Source organism: Bombus terrestris, chromosome 2 (assembly GCF_910591885.1).
Source record: "Bombus terrestris chromosome 2, iyBomTerr1.2, whole genome shotgun sequence".
In the NCBI taxonomy this organism is placed as follows: domain Eukaryota; kingdom Metazoa; phylum Arthropoda; class Insecta; order Hymenoptera; family Apidae; genus Bombus; species Bombus terrestris.
In genome coordinates, this window is record NC_063270.1 from 13,259,636 (window position 1) to 13,278,802 (window position 19,167).

Genomic DNA, 19,167 nt, shown 5'->3' on the forward strand with positions numbered 1-19,167 from the left:
TCGCTATTAAATATCTATAAAAACAGTATTGTATGTTTATAGAAAATTAAACGGTCACTTCGAAGGATTACTTCAATGTGCATTGTAACACAAAGTCCCATAACTTGTTGCAAACTAGGCGAATGGGAACACGGTTTTCTTTTCTCGTATCAAACAGTATACGAAAGAAAAAAAGGAATTATAGCTCACGAAGGCCTATAAACGCGGGGCGTTAAGAAAAGCGACGAGCAACGAGGGGACAGCAACTTTTAGCTCGCGAGCGGGAAAGACTGGGAACGTTAACGACACCCTGCGCGACTTTAAAAACTAATATTTCCATCATTGTTAGTTTTTATGACATACCGGGTGTCGTCTGTTTCTTTCATTTACAGTTTAGAAGATTTTGCTGTAACGCCAGACATTTATTATTTCGCTCTCAAAGAATAGTTTCATTAATTACCAACAACATCTATATAACGTCTATATTTTTATTTTGTTTTCTGATGTAACGGTTTACTTTATGAAATATCACACGATCCAAAAAATTAACCACTTTCACCAATTAGATAATCCCTTATCGTTTAAAAATGTTGCATATAAAATTTTCTCCTATAATAACATTTATATCATTATTTCGTTTCTTGTTCACGTATTCTGCGAATATATAATCGTTGGGGTAAATATTTGTCGATATTTCGCAGCTCTTTCGCGTTTTCTCAATCCCGCATCAGTTAAAACAGTTTCCAGGGAGACAGTGGCACAAGCAGCTTGAAGCTTGAAGCTTGGAGGTGAGATCGTTAGCGCGAAGAGTGTGACTTCGCATTGTGCCGTGAAGTACGTCTTAAGTGTTAGTTTATTGTTACCCGCTACCCGGTGGGCAGGCTCCTCTTACATATTTAAGTCGGTCCATTAGTGCTCAGTCGCGTTTATGTTTCGAAATGCTGTAAAACGCTCGTGAAACTTGCCGAGTGGCGTACAATCAATACGTCTGTTGTGTTGCGAGTCCTTTATCACTGACATTGTATAAAATGGATTTAATTAGATTATCGCGTATTGCCGTATCTTGTTACTGGTTTGTGATTTAATTTATTGTATATCGGATATAACGAAATAGAATAGGCAATAATCAACGGATATTTTGTACACAAGCACAACGAACCTCGATATTTGTTGTAATAATTCGTAGTAATTTACGTCATACATGTCTGGATAATCGTCTTTCATGCAAATGGAAAACTTACATTCTAACTTAACACATTTTCTACTATTTAGAACTACTACTAGGAACTTGCATACATTCTTTTCTCGGACATTCATAGTTTAAATAATAATGTTTGTTTTACTTCGTTGTTCACTGCATAGCTCGTCTTCCTAAATCATTTTGCTGAAATGCATCGATTCAGAAAACGCAAAGATTGTACTTACCGTTGAGACTGTTGCAGCTAACTTTTAAATAAGCTATTAAATATCAGTATAAATGTCTAAAGTCTAAGAAGCATTGCGAAATGGAACGTATGCGAGTATGTTACACCTAACGCGTAATCTTTAACGTGGTGTAGCTTATCACAGGATAATCTTCGGAAAAAGATAACAGTTACTGAGGACCATTGTGAGAAACGCTCTCGCTATTCATACATATACCGTGAATTATTATTACCTATCCATAAGACATCTACGCATAATTTTATTTCTCTTTGTTAGTTGTATGAAAAATGGGATATTCTTATACGTAAAAGGTTTCTTAGCACTAGAACTACCGATAGTTAACACGAAGCTATTTCTATCGAAACCAGTGAAAATAAGAGGTCTTTAAAAATACGTAATAATAGAATATTTTTATATTTATTGCTTTATTACTTTCTTACAGAATGAATTCCATGTTATGTAGTACATTTCTGGTATTATTAATCCATCTGGGACCATGATCCCTAAACGAGGGTTGACACATTTATAAAATCGTAGAACCAGTCATTTTCACTAGTGTGGTATTTCTAGTGTTAACATCTAGCGATCTAGCGATCGATCTGGAATTTTCCTGATAACTGATATCATCATATTGAATAATACGCAGTAAAAATTTTCGATAAACAGATTGCAGTACCCTTTTACACTTTGACAAGTACCTTTTGAGTTTGAATACGAAAAAACAAAATAAAATTCATTATATTATTTCTTTAGTTATCGTTGCGAAATTCATTACATCATTGCGGGAAAAAATATAACATAAAGTAGAAATTTTAAAATAAAATTGTAAAACCAGTCCATTTGACTGGCGTGGTAGTTTTAGTGTTAAGCGTGCTTGCATTGTATGTCGTTCGTAAGAAACGTTGAATCTCTTGGTCGAATCGTATAATAAGATAATACGTCTGTTCGTAATTCGATTATAGAGATGTCCGAAATCAAGGTTGTTAAGAGAAGGAAAAGGCAATTTTACCGACCGAGGACACGTGGTAGGCGGACTCATTAAACTTTTCGTCGTTTCATCCTTTGGAGGAATCGTGTCGAGAGCAACGGCTCCAGCGGGAATACTGGTGTGGCGCGATTATACCGACCGCCAAGAGAAAGCTACCACAGGGAAAGATTATACGGGGTAAGGAAGAAGGGTTAAAGTAGTCCTCTCTGTTCCCGTCATGGAATGAGAATTCGAATGTTTCTGAGGAGATGTGAGGGTTGAGCAAGGACAGACTCCTTTGTCCTCCAAAGAGCGTCGTTCTTTATCTTCGTCTTTGTTATTTAAGTCTGTTGGATCCAATCGGATGAAATTAATGTTTCGCTGTTATTAGCAGAAGTTAGTCGAGCTAACGTCGAGAAACTCTTGTAACATCATATCACGAGTACGCCAGTATGGGAACCAGTTGGACGAAGTAAAAATAACAAGTCATCAGGGTGAAGTTATAAGTCTCCAAGTTGGTCTGGCTCTTCTTGCTTGCTTGTCACCCCGTGTTTCTTCGTTAATATAATTGACTGGCGGTGAAAGTGCCGAACCAGCAAGTAGATGATACATGAGACCAGTACGTTCGGTTTTCTACGAGACTACTCGGTTTCTGCGACGTTGACGTCGCGTCCAAGCCAGTCGTCCGATTTATCGAATCGACGGTAACACGATACGATGCGTGGATCGAATTATACGCAACGAGAGCAGGCTCTAGGCCAGCGCGCATTCACTTCTAACCGCAGTCTCGAGTCGTTTATTCTCTGATTACTCGTTTCTTCAAGCAATACGAAGCACCGTAAGCAAGGCTTAGAGGCTTTGGGACAGTAGTTGCAATTTTTCTTCGAATTTTTAGTCTCGTTGCGAACAAAATGCTCACGATACGTGTCCCATTACTCAAGTCTAGTTTCTGCCCCATAAAAATAAATATTCAAGCATACCGAGAGCGTAATTAAAGTGTATCTCGAAAACGTTTTCTCGGTTCTTCCGCGGTGGGGAATAAACCGAAGAGTCGGCTGTTACCATAAATTCTTAATCCGAATCGACGGTAAAACTGAAAGTTAACCAAGTTCGGTAACATTAGCCGTAACAATGCTCGCAGTAAGTTCTTACGGTAACGATGCTGTAACGACGGTTTCCGGACCGTGGCAATTTCTCGCGATAAAGTCACCGATGGGACCCACAAGAATTAAACTTGCTCAAGGGCTGGGTTTTGTCGATGGTGCACGTCGCGTCGCATAGGGATTAAAATTTTACGATCATCGTATACTCTGTTCTCTTATATTTGCTATCCAAAAATTCAAGAATCCGCCTCTTTATCAATGCTGAAGTAATTTCGAGAAAAACTCTATATCTTTATTTATGTATATCCGTGGCCTGGAGATTGCTATTACGCAGAAATATTCTAAATAAGGAGCGGTGCATATTATTGTACCCTTGAGTATACATTGTGTTTTGAGTTGCAAGGTCTAGGAGCAAAGGAACTAATAAATAGATTTCTATTTATGTTCCCTGTAGTCTCTAGTCAAAGCTATAAGTTTTAACTTTTTTGGTAATGTCCTTTTGCTTTAAATATAAGAACGTGCTCTCTATCATTCCATTGTCTAGTAACACTAAGAGAGTAAGGATCTGAATCAGCATAAACTTATACTTACACGTTATACTTATACTTATATCTTTAATTATTTCAATATACTTTTCTATTACAAATTCATCAACTCGTTCTTCGATCAGTCAACCTCAACTTCAACAATCGGAATAAATCTGCCGAAACGAAATAATTTGACGAGCCGTTCGTAAGTGAATAGACGAGAAAATATTTTATCCATATAACACGGTGCAGCGGATCGTAAAATAATCAGGAATGCAGATATCGCATAGACAACTTTATCAAATTCCTATGTAACACGCTATTATGGTTGAGGAAATTCGAATTGAAGCAGATTACCTGGCGGAAATTAGTCAAAACTAACAAAAGCCATGCCGACCCTGTGGTATTCAGCGGTCGCAATCGCGGCTGGATCGCGATCCGCAATTCCGCAAATGGGGCGGTTCGAGCCTTCGAACAAAAGATGTAATAATTCTGCCCCCTGTTTTCCAGCACCCCCTTTTCACTTTCCACCCCTCTTTCTTTCTTCCCCTCGTTCCTCCACGCTTCACTTTCGCCCTCCTTCACCATCCTCTCTTTCTTTCTCTCTGCTCCAAGTCTCTCCAACCCTTACGAGAAACCCTTTGTTTGCAAAACAAACAAGAATCGTTTGCTCACAAGAGTCAGGGAGCGTGGTAACGGAGGTACGAGCCTCTAGCTGGAGGGCGCGGAATTTTAATTACACGAATATTATCGGGACGCGTCATAATTGCATTATTGGATTTGGAAACTGACGATCAACCGAGTCGTGTGATTCACGCAAGCTGATTCCTTGATAATTTCATATACATCGGACATTATATTAGGCGTCTTGGGCTTTTGATTTTTTATTATTTTCTCTTCTCTACGTAGTCGCTATTATCTCGATGCTTTATTCGATACACAAGCCAGGCTGATGTCTCGTTGGAAAGTTGTACAGGCAGCCGCCGATCCAGTCGTGATGAATGAATCCGCACCTTTTTAATATATCGACGTCATAAAATGCCGCTGGTAATCTGGATGGGCGACATTGTAAACATTTTAATTAAAACCTACGGAGGATATTTAATTTCGAATAATTAATGGTCGTTCGTCGAAAATTCATGCATCCCGGACAAAAGCCATCGCCCTCGCGATTACTCTTGATTTCATTACACGAATCAACAATCGCGTCTCTGACGGCTATTAAGCACCCCTTTTTTCCACCATACCTACACCACCCCTCTCTCACCGTGCTGCCCCTGTCTTCCGTTGTTTGTCGACAGCGATTTTGTTCGGTGAAACATTCGAAACGACCTATCGACATGCACTCGAAACTTATTGGAAAATATTTGCGTATCTTTTATCGAGTAGCCCGGGCTCATGGTTTTAACGTTTTTCATAAAATGTACACGCGGAAGTAATGGAAAAATAAATAAAGGCAATCCGTCTTTGCATGTTGACACTTTGTCCGAAGTTCCCGTTTGATTCTTGATATGTAAACGTTCTTCGGTCTCCCCTCGAACGTTCCCCGATGCCCTACCCTCGATGCACAGATTTCTTCCCGGCGAATATTTCCTTGCTCGTGTAACGCAGTCCAGTCACGAATTCCGCTTTCTTACATATTTATACATCCGAGGAAACGAGACAAAGCCGGGAAATGTTAGAACGAAATGGACGTTCGCAGAGACCGTTCGATACCCAAGAGGAAACAACGTCGTTCGTATTTACAGCGATTCCACGCATCGCAACAACGATCGACGATGTCTCTGTGCTCCGCGTACAACGAATTTATACATCGGAACGGCGGTCTAAAGCACGCATCGCAAGCATCCTTCTATTCTTGCCGAGCTATTTTCCTGGATAACGATTTTACGATTTGACAACTGCCGAAAAAACACACCCGTACCCATACGCGGAAAAATGGTACCACGTACGTCACGGTACAATAACAACGTAGCCAGCCTAGTGTACCTTTTGACCGTACGTACGCAGCCGTGAAACTCGATTTCATCGGACCGCACAGGGTAAGCCCGCTGAAAGACGAATATATTCGCGTATTTCGAACTACGCGCCAATTTTCTTTGAACAACGGCCGCGTCTCGCTCGCGCGCAGACAATGCACAGCGGATTCAATAAAACCGCAACAATAAGGGTGAAAACGGTGGGGTCTGGCCAGGGATGAGGAGAGGAACGAGGGAAGAGAGAGGCTGTAACGGCGCGAGAATGGGAAAGCGTAGGGTAATTTGAATGAAGAGACAAGAGACAATGCGTGAGCGGAGCAGAGAACAGAGGAGAGGAGGCAGCGAAGGCGGGTGAAAACAACCGCGGAATCAAATTAGAGACGATGGGATGGGCCAGGTGGAAGTACTAGCGGCTGCGGGGGTTGGACTGGAGGACAACCAAGAGGAGCCTGGGGTAATTATATTTACAAGTGGCAGATCTCGAAAACAAAGGACCCGAAGATTGCTCGATTCATTCGACAACTCCCCGAAGAATCGTCCTTTTTTTCCACTGCCTTTTCGGGAAAAATCGTAGCCGATTAGTACCTCGCTATGGTCTTTCCCCAATTTAATGCGATAAGATCTGTTTATCGTCCGTTCGTTTTTTTTCTTCTTCTTCCTTTCTTTCTTCATTTTTTTTCTTTTTTTTTCATAGTAAGACGACGGGAACGATTATCGGAATCCATTGTAACTCGAGACTCTTTTCAGTCGTCGTTGAAACAATAGCGTTTATCGGAAGTTGCGCGATCTTCGGTTTCAGAATACGATTTCGCGAACTTCTGTTTAAAGCACGATTTAAACGGCGAAATGTTCAAATTAAATTGCGTCACGCGATGGAACAAGTGTCGTTTCGATGGAGAGGGTAACGAGTTTTTTCTAGGTGCGATTTTTTACAGGCTTCGATTGGCTTATATCGAAACCTTTCAACATTCTCGTTCAAGCTTGCCGATATACCGTAATTTTGTTTTCGTAGCAAAGGCGAAAGGTGGTTGGAAATACCTTAAACGCGTTTTATAAGAAGTCCTGGCAGTGGACCAATTTTTATTCTTCAATTTTAGCACAACGAAACGAACAAAAGTAGATAAAATAAATGTATCGTTTTGTTAGAAGAAAGAAAACAGAAAAAAATCCTTTTAAACGTCGCATCCCTGTCGATAGATCTCACCCTTGCTATCATCGACCCTTCTCGTATATTTTCATATATCCTCTGCGACCGGACAAAGTATTATGAGAACATAGTTCGCATACCTTGAGTGCCGATCCTATACGTACTATTACAGGTGTAGGTACTATTGTTATGTTTCTCTCGTAGAATAGTATTCTTCCCGTTTCTTTGTTCAGACGTGTTTCCAGAAATATTCCAACTATCGAAGCGAAGATTCTCACGCCGTTACATATTACGTTTATATTTATTCGAAATATTTCTGTACACATATTTTCTATCGTTATATTATTTCATAATAGTCATCGAAACGATGCTTTTCAATACGGTGGCTTTGCCGACGTGTATTTTTATCGAAAAATTAAAACATAGTACGCGTCATAAAGAGAGATATATTTACTGTGATTTTGGCGAACGAAATGCTAAATTAAATCGGCGGCAGGGTAATCGTTATCGACGATGCAACGAAAAAGAGGTGCGAGGAGAATGAAAAGGTTTTACTATCCGGTAGAAATGGAAAGCGGACGAATGTGCAGGGACATTTGACGCAGCCCTCCAACCGTCGCGTTATGGAATTTTTGTGGAACGGCTTTTTTTAATTGATGCAATTCAAACCAGCCAGCCAGGACGGCTGTGGCGCTCGTAAAACTTTTCGTCGCCTTTCGCTTGAATTCGAAGTTCCAAGAGTTTTCTTTTGCAACCTTCGTTTCTCTCTTTCTCCCTCCCTTCGTTTTTTCTTTTATCGTAAACGATCCCTCTGGGAAATAAAGAAAAGAGAACAAACCGACAAAAGGAATTTGAATTCTATAAAGAGACTTTAAAACTCGAAAATTTCCACTCGAAATATGCAACGAAGCCGAGAGACGTTTAAAGAATCTGCCAAGATGATCCGTGTATCCAAAAGCGAAGATAAAAGATCACGTTCGATATGAAGATTTTAAGAAAGGAATAAAGAAAAACAAGCCTCTCCTCGACCAGCCTTCTTCTTCGCGTGCTCATTTTGGCATAATGAAAAGCTTAGCAGTTGGTTTAACTTGGCCGAGGATTAAGTTTACCTCGTTCCAAGGGTGCCAGAGCAGCGTGGAATTTCTACCTCTTATTTTTCCGCTTCCTCGCCCCTGCGTTGGAAAAGAGCGCTCGCTAGGTATTTCTTAATTAACAGCAAGTATCTCGTTCCACGGAAGTTGCCTTATTAATTAATATTACAAAAGGGAGTCCAGCTGTCGTGGCGGAGAAAGGGCGAGCCGCTTAACGATTACACGTTTCACCTCGATGTGATTTTCGATTTTGCGGCTCGAACAGATTTACAAGCGAGAGTAATCGTGTTTGTACAAGGGGATATCGCGTTAACGCGATTTTAATTCTCGTTGCCCGTTTCTTCATATTTCTCACTTACGTTCCAACGATCCGTTTCGACGATTGTATTCTTTCCACCCGACGCTCTTCAAGAATATCGTTTAGAAGGAGTCGAAAGATGTTCGTTGCACGGAGGCCCGGGAAAGAAAGTTGTTGGAGGCGTAGTAAGACACTGGCCCGAAGGTGGGCCGGAGGTGGGGAATAAAGAAAAGGAACTGAGAAAGAGAAAATGGTTATTTGAGCAGCTAGCCTTATAGCTCGACAAAGAATACGAAAGAATGGGCAACGACGAGGAAAAAGGAGATGTACGGTAGCGTTGAAGTGGCCCGGTTCAAGCGAGAAGAAAAATATGTAATATCGCTCGGGGCGTTTTAATAAACCGAGTTGGCCAATCAAAGCGGGAGTTAAGGAGCTTTCTTGCCTTTTAACGGCCACTTTTACGCGCGTTTAAATCACACTTCGCGCCACTCCTAGCCGTCGAGAATAATAGGGGCCAGGGGTGCGCCGAGGGGGAGGGCGACGGCCAACGTTGGAAAAGTGTGCAAGGTATGGCAACGGAAAGAAAAAATATCCAGGAAGGCGTAGAAATATTTTTATGACTGAACGGCTGTGAGATTGAATGAAAGTGGGAACGAGGGAAATGTGGCAACAAAAGAGAGAGAAGCAATAGCGGAACAGTGGAAGGAGGACGGTGGTGGTGAGAGGGTCGAGAGAAAGGACAGAGAAAAGAAGGAAAAGACAGAGAAGATTGGTTGCTTTGTAACCGGTGTATGCACGATACGCTTACGATGCCGGGTCAAGAGAATAAACGTACTCACCCACACAGAATCGCGCGATAACGTATACCACGGTCCGCTGGACGAACGTAAAAAAATGCGAAAACTTTCGTATTTCGTGCAGCCTCCATTTTTATTCGCGTCGGTTTTTCACTCGCGAGCACCGCGTCCCCGTGAACACCGGGGCGAGCCAGGACACGCGCGCTCATCGGCCGGATATTATTTCAGTCGGCGCATATTTCCGCAAATGAATTTTATGAAAACAGTTTTTGCTCTTTTAATTAATCGCTGTTCCGTCGCTGGACCCTCTCCCAAGCCACCCTCTGTCCCTATCTCCCTTCTAGCTTGGTCTCCTCCTCTCCTCCGGCGTGTCCACTACTCTTTTCACCATTCCGTCGACTCACGTGGATCACCGGACCGCGCAAAGCTTTTAATAATAATATTGTTTCAAGGGCCGCGAGAGGACCGCGATGCGTACGTTCTTCCCTTTTAATCACGTTCAGCGAATGGAATACGATTTTCGGCTGGCTACCACGCTACCCGCCGTATTCTCATCCGTGTTTTGTCCGAAATACACGTATCCATAGAAAAATACAACTGACAGATGGGCTATTGACGTTAAGAAAAATATCTTGCTTGAAATTATTTTAAATCAACCACGTACAATTACCGCAAAAGAGATTTTCGCATAGCCATACTTTCCAATAAAAAGTTTTCGTATCAGGTTCTATATATGTAGTACATTTTCGCAGTATCAAGTTTTTATAGCTACATGGAAGTACTGCTAAACGATACAAAATTTGACATATTTGAAGGTAATTAATTATTACGCCGTAATAAATGCAATGGGGATACGCGAATATCTTTGGTGATCGCTGTATTCGATTGCAATTTGACAATTATATCCTTTGATTTAATATATTGATCTTTCGATTTTCTGTATACATTAAAACAAATATAATCGGAACATTGTACTAATTAAGCGATACAACCGAATTCGGTTAAGTTGTTCGCTGGTATCCGTGATTCGCGTGCATTAAATCGGTACACGCGATTCACCAGAAAGTTTCGCCTGTATTTGTGGCGAAGTAAAGTGGCGCTTGTACGGACATTTTGTACAAACAGGAATAATCGTCGACCAATTAGACGGCCGCGAGCAAGGTTTTATAGTTAGACGAACCTTCGGGCAGCTAGGTGCGCCGCGGATAATCGCGGCCATAAATAACATTTATCGGTAGTCCGTCGGTCTAATTGCCAATGATTACCGTAGGTCGCACAGGAAAAATTGCCAATTTACATCGAATGCCCGCTCTCTCTCCACTGCCCGTTTCCAGCTTAGTTTACTTGCCGCAGTCGTTCGATTCTAGATAAGCCGTTTCTCTGACGAAATCAGACTGTATTTTACGACCGAAATCGCGTTATTTTCTCGGTAGAATCGAGAAATTTCTATTTGCGCGAAAAATTATGTTAAGAAAGAAAGAGGAAATTATTTTAAGCTACGTACTAGCTCGTGCTTTAAATTTTCTACCATCTCGATGTTATTGACACATTCAGCAAACCTCGAGCGGTATCTTAAAAATTGCTCCCTTTTCGATTTCTCATATCCTAGACCATCGCCTCTCTTCCGTCTTTTTTTCTTTTTTTTGTTCTCGAGGCGAATACAGCGAGGGTTCGCGCTCACAGTCGAATAGAGTTGGATCTCGCTCTCCTGAATACGCAATGCGATTTATTCGCAACGTGGCGTATAAAACACAAAGGACTGCGTATGATTGGTAAATTATTGAGGTATATCGGATTTGTCGGCCAATCACGTAGTGCCCTTAAATAATTCAGAGGAAGCGCGAAGGATGCGAGAAACGCAGGGAAAATCTCGGGACAGCAACGGGGATGCGAAGATATTACGAAGAATTGACTTTAAAGTTACGAAATCAATATCATAGACGTTCGCGTTTTCGTAATTTCTTTGCTATATGCTAGGGATGTTAGGCAGGTTGTGTATAGAACGACACGTTTAACATCGAAACAGTAATTTTATTTTAATTAATATTTCTATGATAGAACTATGATACAAAACATATCTATACTAGCGAACGTACACACTTCCTTACGTATTCTCGGTCAAAGATTTTACATGCATCGTACATAGCGTTTAAGACGAAATGGACTAGGTGTTTTTTTCCCCCCGTTAGACAAGCTGCTTGGATACAATGTACGTCAAGGGAACATACTCGATGATGTAGGTAACGATAGTGTGACTAGAGATCGCCTACCACAGTCACTGCTAATCGTAATCTATACGAGTTAATTTGGTTAGACAATCGGTTAGTAGTCGTACGAGACGATATGGGTTTTTCCTTTTTACTGATCGTTACGTTTCATTTTTCGTCCCAGAGACGCTTAGCGTTAGGAACTACGCGCGTACTCGTAAAATCGTAGAGTATCGTGGAAGTATTCGTTATGCTTACAAAATACAAAACAGAACGTTAGAAAATTCGATAAAAACGATAGAACGATCATAGGCTCGCTCGCTCGACAGTATTTTCATCGTGACACGCGATAAAATACGCAATCGTCGATAAGAAAGAGATCGAACACGAAAGAAATCGCAGTCGTATCTGTTTTCTCATTGGAAATGGAAAACTGTTCGTTCCCCGTAAAAATTATCGTATCCGACAGACGTAAGCCTATTATCGTTCGAGCGATCGTGAAACTCTTTTCCGGAGGCGTGCCACCGACAAATCTCCGCAGCGTATGGCATCAAGGAAATAAAACATTTTCTTCGGCCGGTCTGCTCGTTTCTGATAGCGGCCCCGGCCAATCTGAGAGAAAGAGAGAACTTTCGGCATAACTCAGCCTCGTTATCTGACTCGCAAATAAGGCAACGGAAAAGTTCGCGACATCAATCTGGCCCTCTACCGGGAGATTCGAAGTTGAAACAATGCTTAAGTCACCCCTAACGTATGAGCCCCAAGGGGGGTGGCGAGGTTGGTTCTGGCTGGTTTGGATGGCGAAGCCGGAGCTACCGATCCGATCTGCCAAGCCAACCTCGCTCACCAATTTCACTCCGTTTGGCTATTCCTCCAGTTCTACCTCCGGTAGTTCGTTGGTCCGGTAGTCCGGTAAAGCTAGATTTACCGGCGTTACCCGCAACGGACAGCAAAGTCGACTACAAGAACAGCCAAACTTTGATCACCCCTGAGCATTCGGTTTACCCGCATTGTTTCCTCGCGCGTTCTAACCTCATCCTGCTTCAACCCCTTTTTCTCCCTTGCTCTTCTGTTCGCTGGCCACTTTGTCCTTCCTGTTGATTTTTATATTCTACCTTAGCCTGCGAAATTCGAGCAATTAAACTTCTAAACAGCACCAATGATTTCACTCATGTCGACTCGTACAGTCTTCAGAGTCTGGTCACCTGCTACGCCATGATATAAAATACGTCTTAACGTTTATCTTGATAACTTCAAACGCGAATTTAAAATCAGCACGTTGTTTCTCTGGATCAACTTGATTCCAAGATCCATTGAAATTCGTTAGAAATTATGATGTAACAGGCATCTATTTATCAGAGTACCATCTAGTAGATTTTAAAGAAATAGAAGTTGCTATTGCGAAAGTGTTTAACATTTTGTCTATGCGTGATTTTACGGATGTTCGTCTATTGGTCGTTAGAACGACGACCACTCTTGGTTGTTGTTTAATAACGAATCTCGAACGTGTAAGCAGACTTTTGAGACTCCAGTAACAAGCGAACATTCCGAGTGTTACTACGATAGCGACAATGATGATAGAAGACGTCCGTGTCGTTAAACGAATTTGGCAACGCATTTGTGATACGATCGATACGTCGGCGCTTACTTCGTTTGTCATTTGGTATCGTAAGGTGCTTGTGCATTGATACCGTTTAAATTATTCATGGAGGTTAGGATGTTATGGGCGCTCGAGCTCGCTGGCGCTGCGTATCCATTGTGGTTATGGGTCGCCTCTCCGTTTACTTGTCTCTGCGGGCCTCCCGGAGACATGATCTGAAAGACAGAAATCGTCAAAGTTATAATGTGTTCAAAAATTGCAGCGACTCCACGCGGTGTGGATTAATTTGAAGGTAGAATACTGGTCGGAAGCATTTTGAAGGGTAGTTGTAATATTATACGTTAACATTAGATCTATCGACGACCGTTAAAGTATAAAATTTGTCCGAAAGAAATCAAAATAGTAGATATCATCAGATACCTGAAAGACTCCACGATACAGAAAAAAGAACTAGCTTCATTGACATATAATCAATAAGAAATTTAATTTTACGAAACATCGTTCAAACGTCCAAACATTCGCCATTGTAATAAGACGAATACGAAAAATTATGTTATTCGTCGTTTGACCGCTCTAGTCCTGGCGTTAAAATCTTTTTGCAGAAGAGGATAGCTTCGAAGCTTTGTTAAATCGAATCCACGATAGCGTCAAGGTGGATAGAAACTGGTAGCCTTCTAATTACATTAGCAATCAATCGACCGGGCAACGCCTTAATCTGATTCGAGCAATTATTCACGACAGAGACTTAAAACTCGAAAGAAGGGAAGGTATTCGCGCAGTGAAAGGGGTTGATGCCACTAACGAATTCGTTTTAGACACGGTGTTCTTGTTCCTGCTCCGCCGTCTCTACGGTTCTACTCCAAAAACAAAAGGCCAGAAGAACGAACTTGTATCTCAGCTCAGACGGAGCAACTCAACTTGGGCGTTTCCACTCGTCCCTCCTATCTTTTCCCTCTCGATATCCTCTCTTTCGTTTCTGTTCTTTCTCTTTCTCCGCGCCACTTGTCTCGGTCTTTAGCCGTCTCTATCTGCAAGCCATATCCATTGGAACGACGACGAAGAAGGGGGAAAGGGAGAAAGAAGTGCTCGTGGAAGTAGTAAGTAGAGGGTACCACGGGGAACAAGAGATGCCGCTAGGATAGATAAGTGGCGTTGAAAACTTCAAACTTGGTATTTCTAGCTCCGCTGTTCCCTTCACCATCAGTTTCTCTTAGTTTCGCCGGCAAAGGTGTTAAATTATACAGGCTTAAAATTCGGCAGACCGTGCGGCACAGCCCTTACTGACGAGATCCACCCTTACCATGATTTTACTTCGCGAGTTGATCATGCTAACTTTCGCACGATGAACGAACCTGCCATTCTCATGATTTCCCTCATGCGCGTGAACTTTCGTGTCCACAAAGTGGCTGAACAGTTAGGGGGCGCGTTAGGGAAAGAAAAATAAAGGCTCGTTAGTAATTCTTTCGAATACGATATACGCTTTAAAAGGAAAGTTGAAATATGTACGGCGTTTTTAATTGGAAAATCTAAGGTGCAACTGACGGAGAAAAATTCGCACAGCCCCAACGGGAGCGAGTAATTAACCCGTAAATAATTATGATAAAAATGACAAAGCACCGCTGAAGAAATGCTTTATCGCCGTTGCAAGGGCGACTTTCTCCTCTGGAAGAATTTCTAAATCTTCTTGCCGCAACGGGAAACCCTTTTTAGCTTTTCGCGAGCCGACGAGGGACCATCGTCTTTCTTCCTCTCTTCTCGATACAAACGCCCTTCCATTTTATCTCTTTTCCTCCTCGCCTTTTGCTCTGTTTCTTTTCACCCCATCCCCGCCAGAAGCCCGCACGTAATTAAGAAATCTCCGTGGAAGGCTCCGGACCGCTGTTGGTCGGTACCACGGGTTAAATTAAGTCTATGACTTATTCAAGTTTTATCTACAATTGCCAGAGAAGGAATTACTGTCCCGTGGATTTACTGCCGTCTTTGTAATCAAACGGCACGCGCTCTGCGAATCGTTTACACAGATACAGATTGCTGGCACAGAATAGTATGTACTCTAATAAGATGAAGTCATTCGAGTGTAGGTTTCGTTAAAAATAATTTACATTCTACAGCGACAAAGTTCGAAGATGATTTCAGATTCCATCTCAGACACTGTCTCGTGAAAAATATGGCTTCGAACCACATGGTGTTTTAGATTTGTAAATCCTGATATAACAGATCTATATGATTCCATAGAAATCATCGTAACCTATAGAAATTCAGTTTTCTAGACGCTAGATTTAGAGGAGTCGGTGAAAATCATCCTGAACATTCGAAATATAGACTTGTGAGTGAATCCCGAACTCGTAGAATCCGTTGTCCGTTGATCTGCAAGTCTCACGGAGATATTCAAGTTCAAAGAGGACCGAGATTCGTTTGGAATTCTAAGTTTCTTCAACGTAAGCCTTGAACTGCAAAGTTCTACGAACGTAGATGATTCTTTCGAAGGTAAAATCGAGTCTACACTCGGATCATAAGTTGAACGTTATCTGACTCTGCTTTAATAGGTCTGGAATCTTTTAGATCCACAACCACTTAAGCTTAATGTTTCCCTTAACTCGTTCCATTTTTAATACATTCGTCGTTTCAAATACTTCACGCGCTTTTCTTGCAATTCAGTACATCAGACAGTAAGCAATTTATTTTTGTTAACTCCATTGCGAAATTTCCTACACCGGCGTAAACGTATCTTTACGCCTTGGCCACGAATAAGACATTAATCGCGACTCGACGAGAGGAGGTGAAGGCAGTTTGTAACTGACGGTAAATGCGGAGCATCGGGGGGTTGTCGGTGGTTACCGGGAGCTACGAGAATCGCGTGTCATTTGTCCGTTGATCTCCCGCGGCTGGGAAACAGCCAGGTGCAAGCTAGTTCCTCCACAGTGCTGCTTTTCTTAAGCGCAAAAATTAGCGCCACCCTCTACACCATTCGCCGCTCCGGTACCACGATCCTTGCCCGGCTATCCACCGCCCGAAGCACGAGATGAGAATTAGCCACGTCGTTTATCGAAGGAGGATCATTTAGAACAGAATGCCGTGAACCTCGCTATTTTACCAGGGATTATTATATCGCGTAGGATTTCCTTAATGTGCTTCATCATTTGGGATTTCCAGAGTTACTCGTGAAATACAGAGTCACGCTTAGCGATTCTCAATTAACAGGAAGCGTGTTCGTTATTATTAGAACGTGAAATTATATTATCATAGGTGTAATTGCATTATTAGGCGGTAAAAACGTCTCCACTGATATTTTACTATTCTCTCTAGTGTTCTATTTTTGTCGGTCTAAATAAACTCGACGATGGTCGAGTTCTCTGTCGCGGATAAGTGAATGCGTAGGTAAGACCACGCGCTACGTGTAATAATCGTTACAAAAGAGAGTAGAGGCCACGTAGCGTTCCGTTGTTTCGTAACTAAACTCATAATCTCACATAAGCTCGCAAGCTGGGCTTTCCCATGCGAGCTTTCTCCGCGTGTATTGTGTAAAGGGCTAGGCGGAAGCTTTATGTGAAATGTAGTCAAGTACCGTGAATCTAATAATACGTTTGTCAACAAAAACGATACATATACGCGCCCGATGTCCCATAGAAGTCCCTTCGTTTTTCTTCGTTATTATTTTAAAAGAATTCATATCATAACAGTAGATTAATTCTATCGTTACGGTAGATTCGTAGATAATGTTTTCACCCAGCGAATTATGCTTCGGTACACTTACGCCCACTAAGAATGACGAATATTCGGAAGTTTAATTTAATTCAGGTTCCTCGTGCACGTTCCGCGAACTTTAGAGGGTCTAATCGCCTGGAAGAAGTATAGAAGACGTTGTAATACCTTATTCGCCGTACGAATCTCGTACTGCACATTGATCCTCTTAAATTCCCATGTAGTCTCCGTCTTGGCATTAGCATATTATCTTCCGCAACCTCCTTCTCCATCGTTCCCCTTCTCCGTTCCCTAGTTCCACCCCCTTCGACCCTCTGATTCGCAGAGGACTTTGCAGACACTTGAGAGTTTGTTTTAAAACTCAGATAATCGTTTCCAACTCCCTTCCCTTCGGTTTCTCTCTCTTCCTCGTTACGTTCGGCTTCTCTCTTTCTTCATCTCGACCTCTTCGCGGCGTATCCCTTTCCCACGCCGCGTTCTCCGTTCGAGTCTCGAGGGGAAAATTAGATCAAAATAAGACTTCTCGCCAATTTTTAAACGCGTTACAGTTGTCTCCGTGGGAAAGGGATATTGCGCCGTTGAAACGAAGTTAGCCGGGATGCCTTAAAAAGACGAGCGATCTCGAATCGATTAGAAACTCCCCTCTCGAACGGTTTTCCTAAACGCGTTTAAAGAGCCACGTGACACGTTTGATGGATGAACGGCGAGCTTCTTTTCAGCGAGACGTTTTCTTTCCACTTGGCGGAGAGTGGAGAGAGAAGTAGAAACGGAGCAGCGGTTGTTCGAGGGACGATGGTAATTGAATTTATCGAGGGTGATGACCGTCGTATTTTTTTCCATTCTCCTTTCCCTTTTTCGCCTCCATTACCGGTTTACCTAGGATCGCTTGGCACGCTCGAGTTATTCGTAAACGCTGCACGGTCAGGCGTTATTTACAAGAGCCGATGAGGCTGCCGAGTGCTCGGCTGAGAAAGATTGGGACAGCTGTCCGTTCTCAGGCAATCAGAAAAACTACCTTCCACCTCCTTCGGCCGAGGTAACTTCGCCATTCCCATAGCCACGGCTTAAGGAGAAGCGTTAAGGGTGGCAGCTGCCACGGCCTGGATGCGCACCCTCTTCGCGGTTTTTAAGAATCTTAGCGCCTCCTTCTTTGCCCCTCTTTACTCTTGATTTTGTCAAGTCGAGATAGCACGACCACTTTGCATTCCGTCGCGACGTTTAATTCCACCAACGAGCCGGCTGTTCCAGGGGTCGAATTATCCTATCCTTTCCTCCCTAACTCCTGTTGATCGTCGTTTCCGCCTAATCCGTTCCCACGATCTTTATACAGTCGAATGAAACGTCGTCTGAGAATATCTCCGTAACGACACGTCATTGATCGATATTACGATAATAAAACGAATCGATCTGTAGCTGCGTAAATCTGGAAAATTAGCATCGCCGATGACAATCTTGGTTTCCAATCTGAACGTACTAGCGCTACGTTGATTCGTGACACTTAATGAGAAACACGCGCGGCGAAACGATTCGCAACCTGACATTATCTACCGCGTCAAACTCACGCCGGAGACCAGCTGTCTCGGCGATTGTCTTTTCCATTCAGATGCTAAATGTCAGAATGACATTCACCGGAGGAAATAGAACGGCTCTCGATGTCGCCGGGGCAGACACCTTCGGGGTGTTCTCTGCGATCGAAGGTATTCACGCTTCAGGAACGACATGTCAAGAGAGATCCATCAGGCTTAACGTAATAGATGCGCAAACTACATTAGCATGCCGCGTCGATTATTGGCATTAGTCCGCCATACCGTTATTTCACGGCATCGGTCATTTATAACCCTCAGTCATAAACCCTCGGATGAAATCGATATTACAGCCGACTCATCGATCCGCGAAAAATTGTAGGATCCTGAGAAATCGCGTAACGAATGCAGCGACGCTTTTACGTCAGGCGTTACTTTCTTCCCGGTTTCCCAACGTTGCCTCTCTTTTACGTTCGTGTTCATTGCCGACCCTAGACTCGTCTCAGGTGTCGCTTAGAAGAAAGAAAAAAATTCAGTCCCGTGCGACCGGGACATCGCGATTTACGCGTTCCAACGTCGCGCGCGACGTTTCTTTCCAGTACGTGAGAAACAATCGTTGACCAGTTCTACTTTCGCACGTAATTCCTCTTTCCCTTGTGACGTTTCCTCGCCACCGTTGGTTTTTCTGTCCAACATGCGGATTCCACAGCGCCCTGCCACTTTGCCTCACCAGCCGTACGTGCAAACCGATATTAATTGAACTAAACACTCACGCACGAGGAACGAGCCACGCATACGGAAACGAAGGACACGCGTAGTAGG

The 19,167-nt window shown here is 42.7% G+C and overlaps 1 protein-coding gene and 1 long non-coding RNA gene across 2 annotated transcripts in view; one reads left to right on the forward strand and one right to left on the reverse strand.

Annotated features, from left to right (window-relative positions):
* The window catches only part of LOC110119929, a 128,357-nt gene that overhangs the window by 1,655 nt on the left and 107,535 nt on the right, over positions 1 to 19,167 (forward strand). The window lies entirely within an intron of this gene.
* Positions 11,324 to 19,167, reverse strand: part of LOC100644876 (LIM domain only protein 3) — a 70,552-nt gene continuing 62,708 nt past the window's right edge. The window contains exon 6 of the mRNA XM_003393775.4: positions 11,324 to 13,335. Coding sequence (XP_003393823.1) covers positions 13,177 to 13,335 — 159 coding nt within the window. The 3' untranslated portion in view covers positions 11,324 to 13,176. The remainder of the gene's footprint in view (positions 13,336 to 19,167) is intronic.